Source organism: Eptatretus burgeri, chromosome 12 (assembly GCF_056783735.1).
Source record: "Eptatretus burgeri isolate ZD-2024b chromosome 12, Ebu_testis_v1, whole genome shotgun sequence".
In the NCBI taxonomy this organism is placed as follows: domain Eukaryota; kingdom Metazoa; phylum Chordata; class Myxini; order Myxiniformes; family Myxinidae; genus Eptatretus; species Eptatretus burgeri.
The window spans coordinates 21,673,549-21,687,197 of record NC_140972.1 but is presented as its reverse complement, the minus strand read 5'-3'; the positions used below and the strand labels follow the sequence as shown (position 1 = coordinate 21,687,197).

The following is a 13,649-nucleotide window of genomic DNA, read 5'->3' as shown; positions in this document are numbered from 1 at the left end:
CAACCTCCTGGATTGTATAATGAGATGTGGTGAGGTATCACTATCCTCCCCTTCCCTTCCTCACTCTCCCCATCTTCATAGCACCCCACCCCCTTTCTCTCTCTCTCTCTCTCTCTCTCTCTCTCTCTCTCTCTCTCTCTCTCTCTCTCTCTCTCTCTCTCTCTCTCTCTCTCTCTCTCTCTCTCTCTCTCTCTCTCTCTCTCTCCCATCCCTCACACCCCTATCTCTCTCTCTCTATCTATCTCTCTCTCTCTCTCTCTCTCTCTCTCTCTGAGTGTTCCCATCAGCGAAGCGACAGATGATGTTTTTATCTAAATACGTGCATAATTGTGGTCGTCCAATAGATGTACGTTAGATCTCACGCAATGCTGAGTACTTTTTTGGGAGGATGGAGGGGAAGGGGTGGGGTGGTAGGAAACAGAGGAAGGAGTGGGAGGAGAGACGACATAACCTGGCAATGCCGGGTACCTTGCCAGGTATGAAATGATCCCCTTTAACCCCATCCCTCAGTGGGTGGAGGAAAGTGTTTTTGGGTCCCCACGAAAAATAGAAAACAAAAAATAAAGATTTCTTCAAAATGCCAACAGGATTAGAACAGTAATGGACAACGATGAGTACCCCTGCTACCATTACATAAACAACACGAAGCATTAAACAATACAAAGCCTCACTGGAGTATGTATACATTACAGTAGGTCTGAGAGTGAAGGACATTAGACATGCGTGCGGACTCGCACACTCATTGATATATATATACTAATTACTAACAGCCTCTCCCATCCCTTCAGGAATGGGTGAGGCTAACAATGCTGGGTTGCATAACTGAGGCAGAACATGAATGCGCTGATGCAGTCCAGAACAAAAATGTAGGGAGGCTGCTCTCAAAGGGGCATGTTTGAACAATGATGTGATAAAGCATTGAAAGGTTGAGAGGAAGCAATGTTAGGCCTAAAAAGGTGAACGAGAACAAACAAATCATGAAAATTGTGACAGGGGCTTGAGGCATTGTAGCGAAAATTCACAATATGACTCCATTTAAAACACTTATCCTCTCATCATAAAAATTCAAAAACTACAGCAGTGTCATCATTGCTGCCATGTCCGGCCTAATCGTTCCAGGCAAATTTCCGGTGCATGATGATTGGCCATAAAACTATCGGTGAGTCACGCATGATAATGTCACTTTTGCTTACCAGCATACAATGAAGGATATCACCCTTCTGATCTAAAATGGTTACATAGGACTTTGAGCATTCGCTACAGGGTGCGTATAAACTGGGTTTGGAACCCCATGCTAATTTACCAATCGGCCTTACATTAACCGTTCTGTCTGTCTCTGTCTCTGTCTCATAAATGCTGAGCATCAATAAGGAAGCAGCATTTGGCACATCCTCTCTCTGCCCTTTTCACATTTTTTAAAAGTGTTCCGTGTGACTCGACCGGTGTCAGAAATGAACCGCTGACCTCCCAGATTAAAGTCCTTCCCAACTTATGAGTCATTTTAAAAATACATCATAATAAGAGCAACCAGAGATACCAGGTTCAAAATTAACTGAAACAATCATTGAAAGCAGTTCTGTTGAATTTAAAAAAAGAAGTGATATTTACAATATTCATACTTTACCAATTATCCACGCAGCAATAGAGCTCGTACTTACTTACTCTACTTTGGACCCATCCTGATTTTCATGGAGCTTATAGATGATCAATAACGGATTGACTCTTTGTGCATACGTGCATTCACAATGAGTCATTTCCTCGCAACAGGAAGGGAAGTGGAATTTTCAAGAGTGACATCGTGCATGACGAAGCAAGACTGCAGCGTTCATGGAGCCACTTGAAACTGTCATTCTCTTCTCTGTGCGTCATTGTACCCTCAGCAATCATTTGACATACATTGCATTTTACCAGCAGGAAAACCACAAATTCCAAAACTTACACAAGTAATAAAATACCAGTGGGAATAGTGACGAAAGAAGACTAGAAACACCGTTTGCATCTACAATTCAGCAGGTGCATGGTAAAACCAACCTGCAAGTCGAAGAACTTGCTGTAGCGGCGGTAGATCGTGTGCGTCGAGCCATCACTCCAACTCACGCGGATTATGTAAACCTGTCGCACAAGAAAAAGCACAAAATCCCTTACAGTACCCCTTCATACCACATAGCTCCATAAAATTATAAACATAAAAAGGCCTACTCCATTGTAAATGTACAAAGAGTAATTTATTTATTATCGATGACAGAATTTTAAGCCGCTCTCCCCGCAAGACATGGAGAATGGAAGAAAGCAAGACAGCAAATTGAACTTGTACAACATTCAGGGTGTTAAGATAAACTGCACAACGTGTCCAATGAATTCCAAGACAGCAAGTGCTATGATAGAAAGCTATGTACAATGCATAAATAAATTAATAAAAACTGACATTTTCCAACTGTGTGACCCAGTTGATCAATTTGTCTTCAATCATCAGTTGCCTCTTCATTGTCAAAGATAGCCATTTAATTTGTAAGTTCTCTTTCATGTATTGTGCATCTGTACATCCCAATTATTGATTTGCAGGACTTTCCTCACTCAGGACTGAGGGCGTGGAGACGGGCTCCACCATGTTGCCAACGAGTGTGCCAAGTGCGCACTGGAATGTTGGTGTGCCTGCAGTGCCGTCATGATGCACAAACCTTCCTAATTCCCTGAAAACCCACCCGTTTCGACAAGATAGGGGAATACAGGACAGGACATTGCTATTCCTAACCAACATCGAAATAGACAGCGTTGTCACCCCCAGCAATGCAGCAATGGACAACATGGCTGAAAATTGTACTTTATAAACCCCAGAATTTCTAAGCCTTACATGAACATCCGTGCTCAGGTCTTTCTCGTAACTGACAACAAACCAGCACCCCCAGGCTCCCCTTCCCCAAAAATAAACGTAACAGTATTCAGCCCAGTGGCTCTGGATTGCCATTTTCGCTGTTAGGAGGGATTCCCCATCGGCACTGAGAAGCGGTCAATCTGCCAGAGGTGAGGATAGAGACCTTTGATGGATTTCAGGACTATGTAAAATTTCTCACGTCATATTTATCAGCACAACTTTGAAGCTCACCTGCTTTCTTGGCCTACTAAGTATCTTGCATCTCACAGTCAGGTCATGTCAAGTATGGGAGCATGTGGCGGAGCAGTGTGTTGCTGCGTCCACTTTCCGCCGGTACTCCAAGGGCCTCCGTCTGGCCATCCCCCAGGCAGATGCCTGGCCCATCCCCATTTCCTTGAGATGTTTGAGATCTCACGAGCACGACTCGGTTGCTAGTGTTGAATTCGTCCTGTGCAGTCATGAAAATTGTGTTGTATAGGACTTTGAAGCAGAATTTTGCACGGTGTCAAACCGGTGTCCATTGAATTTTCCCTTTACTTTCCTGGAATGCCATTTTCGTAGCAGTTGAATCTCTGCACCAAGCTATGCTGCGTGAGCTGGATTTTTCTCCTTCAGCATAACCTTGATATGTTCATCATCCCTTACAGTACCATCATTCCGAGCGAGTGGTTCGTGCTCCATCATTCTGAGCGAGTGGTCCTGCTCCGTCATTCCGAGCGAATGCTTTGTGCTCCTCATTCCGAGGAAGTGGTTCATCATTCCGAGTGAGTCGTTCGTGTTCCCTCATTCTGAGCGAGTCGTTCGTGCTCCGTCATTCTGAGCGAGTCGTTCGTGCTCCGTCATTCTGAGCGAGTCGTTCGAGCTCCGGCATTCTGAGCGAGTCGCTCGAGCTCCGGCATTCTGAGCGAGTCGCTCGAGCTCCGGCATTCTGAGCGAGTCGCTCGTGCTCAGTCATTCTGAGCGAGTCGCTCGTGCTCCGTCATTCTGAGCGAGTCGTTCGTGCTCCGTCATTCTGAGCGAGTCGTTCGTGCTCCGTCATTCTGAGCGAGTCGTTCGTGCTCCGTCATTCTGAGCGAGTCGTTCGTGCTCCGTCATTCTGAGCGAGTCGTTCGTGCTCAGTCATTCTGAGCGAGTCGTTCGTGCTCAGTCATCCTGAGCGAGTCGTTCGTGCTCCGTCATCCTGAGCGAGTCGTTCGTGCTCCGTCATCCTGAGCGAGTCGTTCGTGCTCCGTCATCCTGAGCGAGTCGTTCGTGCTCCGTCATCCTGAGCGAGTCGTTCGTGCTCCGTCATCCTGAGCGAGTCGTTCGTGCTCCGTCATTCTGAGCGAGTCGTTCGTGCTCCGTCATTCTGAGCGAGTCGTTCGTGCTCCGTCATCCTGAGCGAGTCGTTCGTGCTCCGTCATCCTGAGCGAGTCGTTCGTGCTCCGTCATTCTGAGCGAGTCGTTCGTGCTCCGTCATTCTGAGCGAGTCGTTCGTGCTCCGTCATTCTGAGCGAGTCGTTCGTGCTCCGTCATTCTGAGCGAGTCGTTCGTGCTCCGTCATTCTGAGCGAGTCGTTCGTGCTCCGTCATTCTGAGCGAGTCGTTCGTGCTCCGTCATTCTGAGCGAGTCGTTCGTGCTCCGTCATTCTGAGCGAGGTCGTTCGTGCTCCGTCATTCTGAGCGAGTCGTTCGTGCTCCGTCATTCTGAGCGAGTCGTTCGTGCTCCGTCCATTCTGAGCGAGTCGTTCGTGCTCCAGGCCATTCTGAGCGAGTCGTTCGTGCTCCGTCATTCTGAGCGAGTCGTTCGTGCTCCGTCATTCTGAGCGAGTCGTTCGTGCTCCGTCATTCTGAGCGAGTCGTTCGTGCTCCGTCATTCTGAGCGAAATCGTTCGTGCTCCGTCATTCTGAGCGAGTCGTTCGCGGCTCCTCGTCATTCTGAGCGAGTCGTTCGTGCTCCGTCATTCTGAGCGAGTCGTTCGTGCTCCGTCCATTCTGAGCGAGTCGTTCGTGCTCCGTCATTCTGAGCGAAGGCCGTGCTCCGTCATTCTGAGCGAGTCGTTCGTCCTCCGTCATTCTGGAGCGAGTCGTTCGTGCTCCGTCATTCTGTGCGAGTCGTTCGTGCTCCGTCATTCTGAGCGAGTCGTTCGTGCTCCGTCATTCTGAGCGAGTCGTTCGTGCTCCGTCATTCTGCGCGAGTCGTCCGTGCTCCGTCATTCTGAGCGAGTCGTTCGTGCCCGTCATTCTGAGCGAGTCGTTCGTGCTCCGTCATTCTGAGCGAGTCGTTCGTGCCCGGCCATTCTGAGCGAGTCGCTGGAGTGCTCCGTCATTCTGAGCGAGTCGTTCGTGCTCCGTCATTCTGATCGATTCGTTCGTGCTCCGTCATTCTGAGCGAGTCGTTCGTGCTCAGTCATTCTGAGCGAGTCGTTCGTGCTCAGTCATTCTGAGCGAGTCGTTCGTGCTCCGTCATTCTGAGCGAGTCGTTCGTGCTCCGTCATTCTGAGCGAGTCGTTCGTGCTCCGTCATTCTGAGCGAGTCGTTCGTGCTCCGTCATTCTGAGCGAGTCGTTCGTGCTCAGTCATTCTGAGCGAGTCGTTCGTGCTCCGTCATTCTGAGCGAGTCGTTCGTGCTCCGTCATTCTGAGCGAGTCGCTCGTGCTCCGTCATTCTGAGCGAGTCGCTCGTGCTCCGGCATTCTGAGCGAGTCGCTCGAGCTCCGGCATTCTGAGCGAGTCGCTCGTGCTCAGTCATTCTGAGCGAGTCGCTCGTGCTCCGTCATTCTGAGCGAGTCGCTCGTGCTCCGTCATTCTGAGCGAGTCGTTCGTGCTCCGTCATTCTGAGCGAGTCGTTCGTGCTCCGTCATTCTGAGCGAGTCGTTCGTGCTCCGTCATTCTGAGCGAGTCGTTCGTGCTCCGTCATTCTGAGCGAGTCGTTCGTGCTCCGTCATTCTGAGCGAGTCGTTCGTGCTCCGTCATTCTGAGCGAGTCGTTCGTGCTCCGTCATTCTGAGCGAGTCGTTCGTGCTCCGTCATTCTGAGCGAGTCGTTCGTGCTCCGTCATTCTGAGCGAGTCGTTCGTGCTCCGTCATTCTGAGCGAGTCGTTCGTGCTCCGTCATTCTGAGCGAGTCGTTCGTGCTCCGTCATTCTGGAGCGAGTCGTTCGTGCTCCGTCATTCTGAGCGAGTCGTTCGTGCCCCGTCATTCTGAGCGAGTCGTTCGTCCTCCGTCATTCTGAGCGAGTCGTTCGTGCTCCGTCATTCTGGAGCGAGTCGTTCGTGCTCCGTCATTCTGAGCGAGTCGTTCGTGCTCCGTCATTCTGAGCGAGTCGTTCGTGCTCCGTCATTCTGAGCGAGTCGTTCGTGCTCCGTCATTCTGAGCGAGTCGTTCGTGCTCCGTCATTCTGAGCGAGTCGTTCGTGCTCCGTCATTCTGAGCGAGTCGTTCGTGCTCAGTCATTCTGAGCGAGTCGTTCGTGCTCAGTCATTCTGAGCGAGTCGTTCGTGCTCCGTCATTCTGAGCGAGTCGTTCGTGCTCCGTCATTCTGAGCGAGTCGTTCGTGCTCCGTCATTCTGAGCTAGTCGTTCGAGCTCCGGCATTCTGAGCGAGTCGCTCGAGCTCCGGCATTCTGAGCGAGTCGCTCGAGCTCCGGCATTCTGAGCGAGCGAGTCGCTCGTGCTCAGTCATTCTGAGCGAGTCGTTCGTGCTCCGTCATTCTGAGCGAGTCGTTCGTGCTCCGTCATTCTGAGCGAGTCGTTCGTGCTCCGTCATTCTGAGCGAGTCGTTCGTGCTCCGTCATTCTGAGCGAGTCGTTCGTGCTCCGTCATTCTGAGCGAGTCGTTCGTGCTCCGTCATTCTGAGCGAGTCGTTCGTGCTCAGTCATTCTGAGCGAGTCGTTCGTGCTCAGTCATTCTGAGCGAGTCGTTCGTGCTCCGTCATTCTGAGCGAGTCGCTCGAGCTCCGGCATTCTGAGCGAGTCGCTCGAGCTCCGGCATTCTGAGCGAGTCGCTCGAGCTCCGGCATTCTGAGCGAGTCGCTCGTGCTCAGTCATTCTGAGCGAGTCGTTCGTGCTCCGTCATTCTGAGCGAGTCGTTCGTGCTCCGTCATTCTGGAGCGAGTCGTTCGTGCTCCGTCATTCTGAGCGAGTCGTTCGTGCTCCGTCATTCTGAGCGAGTCGTTCGTGCCCGTCATTCTGAGCGAGTCGTTCGTGCTCCGCTCATTCTGAGCGAGTCGTTCGTGCTCCGTCATTCTGAGCGAGTCGTTCGTGCTCAGTCATTCTGAGCGAGTCGTTCGTGCTCAGTCATTCTGAGCGAGTCGTTCGTGCTCCGTCATTCTGAGCGAGTCGTTCGTGCTCCGTCATTCTGAGCGAGTCGTTCGTGCTCCGTCATTCTGAGCGAGTCGTTCGAGCTCCGGCATTCTGAGCGAGTCGCTCGAGCTCCGGCATTCTGAGCGAGTCGCTCGAGCTCCGGCATTCTGAGCGAGTCGCTCGTGCTCAGTCATTCTGAGCGAGTCGTTCGTGCTCCGTCATTCTGAGCGAGTCGTTCGTGCTCCGTCATTCTGAGCGAGTCGTTCGTGCTCCGTCATTCTGAGCGAGTCGTTCGTGCTCCGTCATTCTGAGCGAGTCGTTCGTGCTCCGTCATTCTGAGCGAGTCGTTCGTGCTCAGTCATTCTGAGCGAGTCGTTCGTGCTCCGTCATTCTGAGCGAGTCGTTCGAGCTCCGGCATTCTGAGCGAGTCGCTCGAGCTCCGGCATTCTGAGCGAGTCGCTCGAGCTCCGGCATTCTGAGCGAGTCGCTCGTGCTCAGTCATTCTGAGCGAGTCGTTCGAGCTCCGGCATTCTGAGCGAGTCGCTCGAGCTCCGGCATTCTGAGCGAGTCGCTCGTGCTCAGTCATTCTGAGCGAGTCGTTCGTGCTCAGTCATTCTGAGCGAGTCGTTCGTGCTCCGTCATTCTGAGCGAGTCGTTCGAGCTCCGGCATTCTGAGCGAGTCGCTCGAGCTCCGGCATTCTGAGCGAGTCGCTCGAGCTCCGGCATTCTGAGCGAGTCGCTCGTGCTCAGTCATTCTGAGCGAGTCGCTCGAGCTCCGGCATTCTGAGCGAGTCGCTCGTGCTCAGTCATTCTGAGCGAGTCGCTCGAGCTCCGGCATTCTGAGCGAGTCGCTCGTGCTCAGTCATTCTGAGCGAGTCGTTCGTGCTCCGTCATTCTGAGCGAGTCGTTCGTGCTCCGTCATTCTGAGCGAGTCGTTCGTGCTCAGTCATTCTGAGCGAGTCGTTCGTGCTCAGTCATTCTGAGCGAGTCGTTCGTGCTCCGTCATTCTGAGCGAGTCGTTCGAGCTCCGGCATTCTGAGCGAGTCGCTCGAGCTCCGGCATTCTGAGCGAGTCGCTCGAGCTCCGGCATTCTGAGCGAGTCGCTCGTGCTCAGTCATTCTGAGCGAGTCGCTCGAGCTCCGGCATTCTGAGCGAGTCGTTCGTGCTCCGTCATTCTGAGCGAGTCGTTCGTGCTCAGTCATTCTGAGCGAGTCGTTCGTGCTCAGTCATCCTCAGCGAGTCGTTCGTGCTCCGTCATTCTGAGCGAGTCGTTCGTGCTCCGTCATTCTGAGCGAGTCGTTCGTGCTCCGTCATTCTGAGCGAGTCGTTCGAGCTCCGGCATTCTGAGCGAGTCGCTCGAGCTCCGGCATTCTGAGCGAGTCGCTCGAGCTCCGGCATTCTGAGCGAGTCGCTCGTGCTCAGTCATTCTGAGCGAGTCGTTCGTGCTCCGTCATTCTGAGCGAGTCGTTCGTGCTCCGTCATTCTGAGCGAGTCGTTCGTGCTCCGTCATTCTGAGCGAGTCGTTCGTGCTCCGTCATTCTGAGCGAGTCGTTCGTGCTCCGTCATTCTGAGCGAGTCGTTCGTGCTCAGTCATTCTGAGCGAGTCGTTCGTGCTCAGTCATTCTGAGCGAGTCGTTCGTGCTCCGTCATTCTGAGCGAGTCGTTCGAGCTCCGGCATTCTGAGCGAGTCGCTCGAGCTCCGGCATTCTGAGCGAGTCGCTCGAGCTCCGGCATTCTGAGCGAGTCGCTCGTGCTCAGTCATTCTGAGCGAGTCGTTCGTGCTCCGTCATTCTGAGCGAGTCGTTCGTGCTCCGTCATTCTGAGCGAGTCGTTCGTGCTCCGTCATTCTGAGCGAGTCGTTCGTGCTCCGTCATTCTGAGCGAGTCGTTCGTGCTCCGTCATTCTGAGCGAGTCGTTCGTGCTCCGTCATTCTGAGCGAGTCGTTCGTGCTCCGTCATTCTGAGCGAGTCGTTCGTGCTCAGTCATTCTGAGCGAGTCGTTCGTGCTCAGTCATTCTGAGCGAGTCGTTCGTGCTCCGTCATTCTGAGCGAGTCGTTCGTGCTCCGTCATTCTGAGCGAGTCGTTCGTGCTCCGTCATTCTGAGCGAGTCGTTCGAGCTCCGGCATTCTGAGCGAGTCGCTCGAGCTCCGGCATTCTGAGCGAGTCGCTCGAGCTCCGGCATTCTGAGCGAGTCGCTCGTGCTCAGTCATTCTGAGCGAGTCGTTCGTGCTCCGTCATTCTGAGCGAGTCGTTCGTGCTCCGTCATTCTGCCCTAGTCGTTCGTGCTCCGTCATTCTGAGCGAGTCGTTCGTGCTCCGTCATTCTGAGCGAGTCGTTCGTGCTCCGTCATTCTGAGCGAGTCGTTCGTGCTCAGTCATTCTGAGCGAGTCGTTCGTGCTCAGTCATTCTGAGCGAGTCGTTCGTGCTCCGTCATTCTGAGCGAGTAGTTCGAGCTCCGGCATTCTGAGCGAGTCGCTCGAGCTCCGGCATTCTGAGCGAGTCGCTCGAGCTCCGGCATTCTGAGCGAGTCGCTCGTGCTCAGTCATTCTGAGCGAGTCGTTCGTGCTCCGTCATTCTGAGCGAGTCGTTCGTGCTCCGTCATTCTGAGCGAGTCGTTCGTGCTCCGTCATTCTGAGCGAGTCGTTCGTGCTCCGTCATTCTGAGCGAGTCGTTCGTGCTCCGGCCATTCTTGAGGGAGTCGTTCGTGCTCAGTCATTCTGAGCGAGTCGTTCGTGCTCAGTCATTCTGAGCGAGTCGTTCGTGCTCCGTCATTCTGAGCGAGTCGTTCGTGCTCCGTCATTCTGAGCGAGTCGTTCGTGCTCCGTCATTCTGAGCGAGTCGTTCGAGCTCCGGCATTCTGAGCGAGTCGCTCGAGCTCCGGCATTCTGAGCGAGTCGCTCGTGCTCAGTCATTCTGAGCGAGTCGTTCGTGCTCCGTCATTCTGAGCGAGTCGTTCGTGCTCCGTCATTCTGAGCGAGTCGTTCGTGCTCCGTCATTCTGAGCGAGTCGTTCGTGCTCCGTCATTCTGAGCGAGTCGTTCGTGCTCCGTCATTCTGAGCGAGTCGTTCGTGCTCCGTCATTCTGAGCGAGTCGTTCGTGCTCCGTCATTCTGAGCGAGTCGTTCGTGCTCCGTCATTCTGAGCGAGTCGTTCGTGCTCCGTCATTCTGAGCGAGTCGTTCGTGCTCCGTCATTCTGAGCGAGTCGTTCGTGCTCCGTCATTCTGAGCGAGTCGTTCGTGCTCCGTCATTCTGAGCGAGTCGTTCGTGCTCCGTCATTCTGAGCGAGTCGTTCGTGCTCCGTCATTCTGAGCGAGTCGTTCGTGCTCCGTCATTCTGAGCGAGTCGTTCGTGCTCCGTCATTCTGAGCGAGTCGTTCGTCCTCCGTCATTCTGAGCGAGTCGTTCGTGCTCCGTCATTCTGAGCGAGTCGTTCGTGCTCCGTCATTCTGAGCGAGTCGTTCGTGCTCCGTCATTCTGAGCGAGTCGTTCGTGCTCCGTCATTCTGAGCGAGTCGTTCGTGCTCCGTCATTCTGAGCGAGTCGTTCGTGCTCCGTCATTCTGGAGCGAGTCTTTCGTGCTCCGTCATTCTGAGCGAGTCGTTCGTGCTCCGTCATTCTGAGCGAGTCGTTCGTGCTCAGTCATTCTGAGCGAGTCGTTCGTGCTCAGTCATTCTGGAGCGAGTCGTTCGTGCTCCGTCATTCTGAGCGAGTCGTTCGTGCTCCGTCATTCTGAGCGAGTCGTTCGTGCTCCGTCATTCTGAGCGAGTCGTTCGAGCTCCGGCATTCTGAGCGAGTCGCTCGAGCTCCGGCATTCTGAGCGAGTCGCTCGAGCTCCGGCATTCTGAGCGAGTCGCTCGTGCTCAGTCATTCTGAGCGAGTCGTTCGTGCTCCGTCATTCTGAGCGAGTCGTTCGTGCTCCGTCATTCTGAGCGAGTCGTTCGTGCTCCGTCATTCTGAGCGAGTCGTTCGTGCTCAGTCATTCTGAGCGAGTCGTTCGTGCTCAGTCATTCTGAGCGAGTCGTTCGTGCTCCGTCATTCTGAGCGAGTCGTTCGTGCTCCGTCATTCTGAGCGAGTCGTTCGTGCTCCCGTCATTCTGGAGCGAGTCGTTCGAGCTCCGGCATTCTGGAGCGAGTCGCTCGAGCTCCGGCATTCTGAGCGAGTCGCTCGAGCTCCGGCATTCTGAGCGAGTCGCTCGTGCTCAGTCATTCTGAGCGAGTCGTTCGTGCTCCGTCATTCTGAGCGAGTCGTTCGTGCTCCGTCATTCTGAGCGAGTCGTTCGTGCTCCGTCATTCTGAGCGAGTCGTTCGTGCTCCGTCATTCTGAGCGAGTCGTTCGTGCTCCGTCATTCTGAGCGAGTCGTTCGTGCTCCGTCATTCTGAGCGAGTCGTTCGTGCTCCGTCATTCTGAGCGAGTCGTTCGAGCTCCGGCATTCTGAGCGAGTCGCTCGAGCTCCGGCATTCTGAGCGAGTCGCTCGAGCTCCGGCATTCTGAGCGAGTCGCTCGTGCTCAGTCATTCTGAGCGAGTCGTTCGAGCTCCGGCATTCTGAGCGAGTCGCTCGAGCTCCGGCATTCTGAGCGAGTCGCTCGTGCTCAGTCATTCTGAGCGAGTCGTTCGTGCTCAGTCATTCTGAGCGAGTCGTTCGTGCTCCGTCATTCTGAGCGAGTCGTTCGAGCTCCGGCATTCTGAGCGAGTCGCTCGAGCTCCGGCATTCTGAGCGAGTCGCTCGAGCTCCGGCATTCTGAGCGAGTCGCTCGTGCTCAGTCATTCTGAGCGAGTCGCTCGAGCTCCGGCATTCTGAGCGAGTCGCTCGTGCTCAGTCATTCTGAGCGAGTCGCTCGAGCTCCGGCATTCTGAGCGAGTCGCTCGTGCTCAGTCATTCTGAGCGAGTCGTTCGTGCTCCGTCATTCTGAGCGAGTCGTTCGTGCTCCGTCATTCTGAGCGAGTCGTTCGTGCTCAGTCATTCTGAGCGAGTCGTTCGTGCTCAGTCATTCTGAGCGAGTCGTTCGTGCTCCGTCATTCTGAGCGAGTCGCTCGAGCTCCGGCATTCTGAGCGAGTCGCTCGAGCTCCGGCATTCTGAGCGAGTCGCTCGAGCTCCGGCATTCTGAGCGAGTCGCTCGTGCTCAGTCATTCTGAGCGAGTCGCTCGAGCTCCGGCATTCTGAGCGAGTCGTTCGTGCTCCGTCATTCTGAGCGAGTCGTTCGTGCTCAGTCATTCTGAGCGAGTCGTTCGTGCTCAGTCATTCTGAGCGAGTCGTTCGTGCTCCGTCATTCTGAGCGAGTCGTTCGTGCTCCGTCATTCTGAGCGAGTCGTTCGTGCTCCGTCATTCTGAGCGAGTCGTTCGAGCTCCGGCATTCTGAGCGAGTCGCTCGAGCTCCGGCATTCTGAGCGAGTCGCTCGAGCTCCGGCATTCTGAGCGAGTCGCTCGTGCTCAGTCATTCTGAGCGAGTCGTTCGTGCTCCGTCATTCTGAGCGAGTCGTTCGTGCTCCGTCATTCTGAGCGAGTCGTTCGTGCTCCGTCATTCTGAGCGAGTCGTTCGTGCTCCGTCATTCTGAGCGAGTCGTTCGTGCTCCGTCATTCTGAGCGAGTCGTTCGTGCTCAGTCATTCTGAGCGAGTCGTTCGTGCTCAGTCATTCTGAGCGAGTCGTTCGTGCTCCGTCATTCTGAGCGAGTCGCTCGAGCTCCGGCATTCTGAGCGAGTCGCTCGAGCTCCGGCATTCTGAGCGAGTCGCTCGAGCTCCGGCATTCTGAGCGAGTCGTTCGTGCTCCGTCATTCTGAGCGAGTCGTTCGTGCTCCGTCATTCTGAGCGAGTCGTTCGTGCTCCGTCATTCTGAGGGAGTCGTTCGTGCTCAGTCATTCTGAGCGAGTCGTTCGTGCTCAGTCATTCTGAGCGAGTCGTTCGTGCTCCGTCATTCTGAGCGAGTCGTTCGTGCTCCGTCATTCTGAGCGAGTCGTTCGTGCTCCGTCATTCTGAGCGAGTCGTTCGAGCTCCGGCATTCTGAGCGAGTCGCTCGAGCTCCGGCATTCTGAGCGAGTCGCTCGTGCTCAGTCATTCTGAGCGAGTCGTTCGTGCTCCGTCATTCTGAGCGAGTCGTTCGTGCTCCGTCATTCTGAGCGAGTCGTTCGTGCTCCGTCATTCTGAGCGAGTCGTTCGTGCTCCGTCATTCTGAGCGAGTCGTTCGTGCTCCGTCATTCTGAGCGAGTCGTTCGTGCTCCGTCATTCTGAGCGAGTCGTTCGTGCTCCGTCATTCTGAGCGAGTCGTTCGTGCTCCGTCATTCTGAGCGAGTCGTTCGTGCTCCGTCATTCTGAGCGAGTCGTTCGTGCTCCGTCATTCTGAGCGAGTCGTTCGTGCTCCGTCATTCTGAGCGAGTCGTTCGTGCTCCGTCATTCTGAGCGAGTCGTTCGTGCTCCGTCATTCTGAGCGAGTCGTTCGTGCTCCGTCATTCTGAGCGAGTCGTTCGTGCTCCGTCATTCTGAGCGAGTCGTTCGTGCTCCGTCA

General features: G+C 54.4%; 1 protein-coding gene across 7 annotated transcripts in view; it reads right to left on the bottom strand.

Annotated features, from left to right (window-relative positions):
• Positions 1 to 13,649, bottom strand: part of LOC147015234 (SH3 and PX domain-containing protein 2B-like) — a 155,083-nt gene that overhangs the window by 123,718 nt on the left and 17,716 nt on the right. For all 7 annotated transcript variants that reach the window (XM_085849799.1, XM_085849800.1, XM_085849804.1 and 4 more), the window contains exon 2: positions 2,032 to 2,112. In XM_085849799.1, the coding sequence (XP_085705925.1) occupies positions 2,032 to 2,112 (81 nt within the window). The remainder of the gene's footprint in view (positions 1 to 2,031; positions 2,113 to 13,649) is intronic.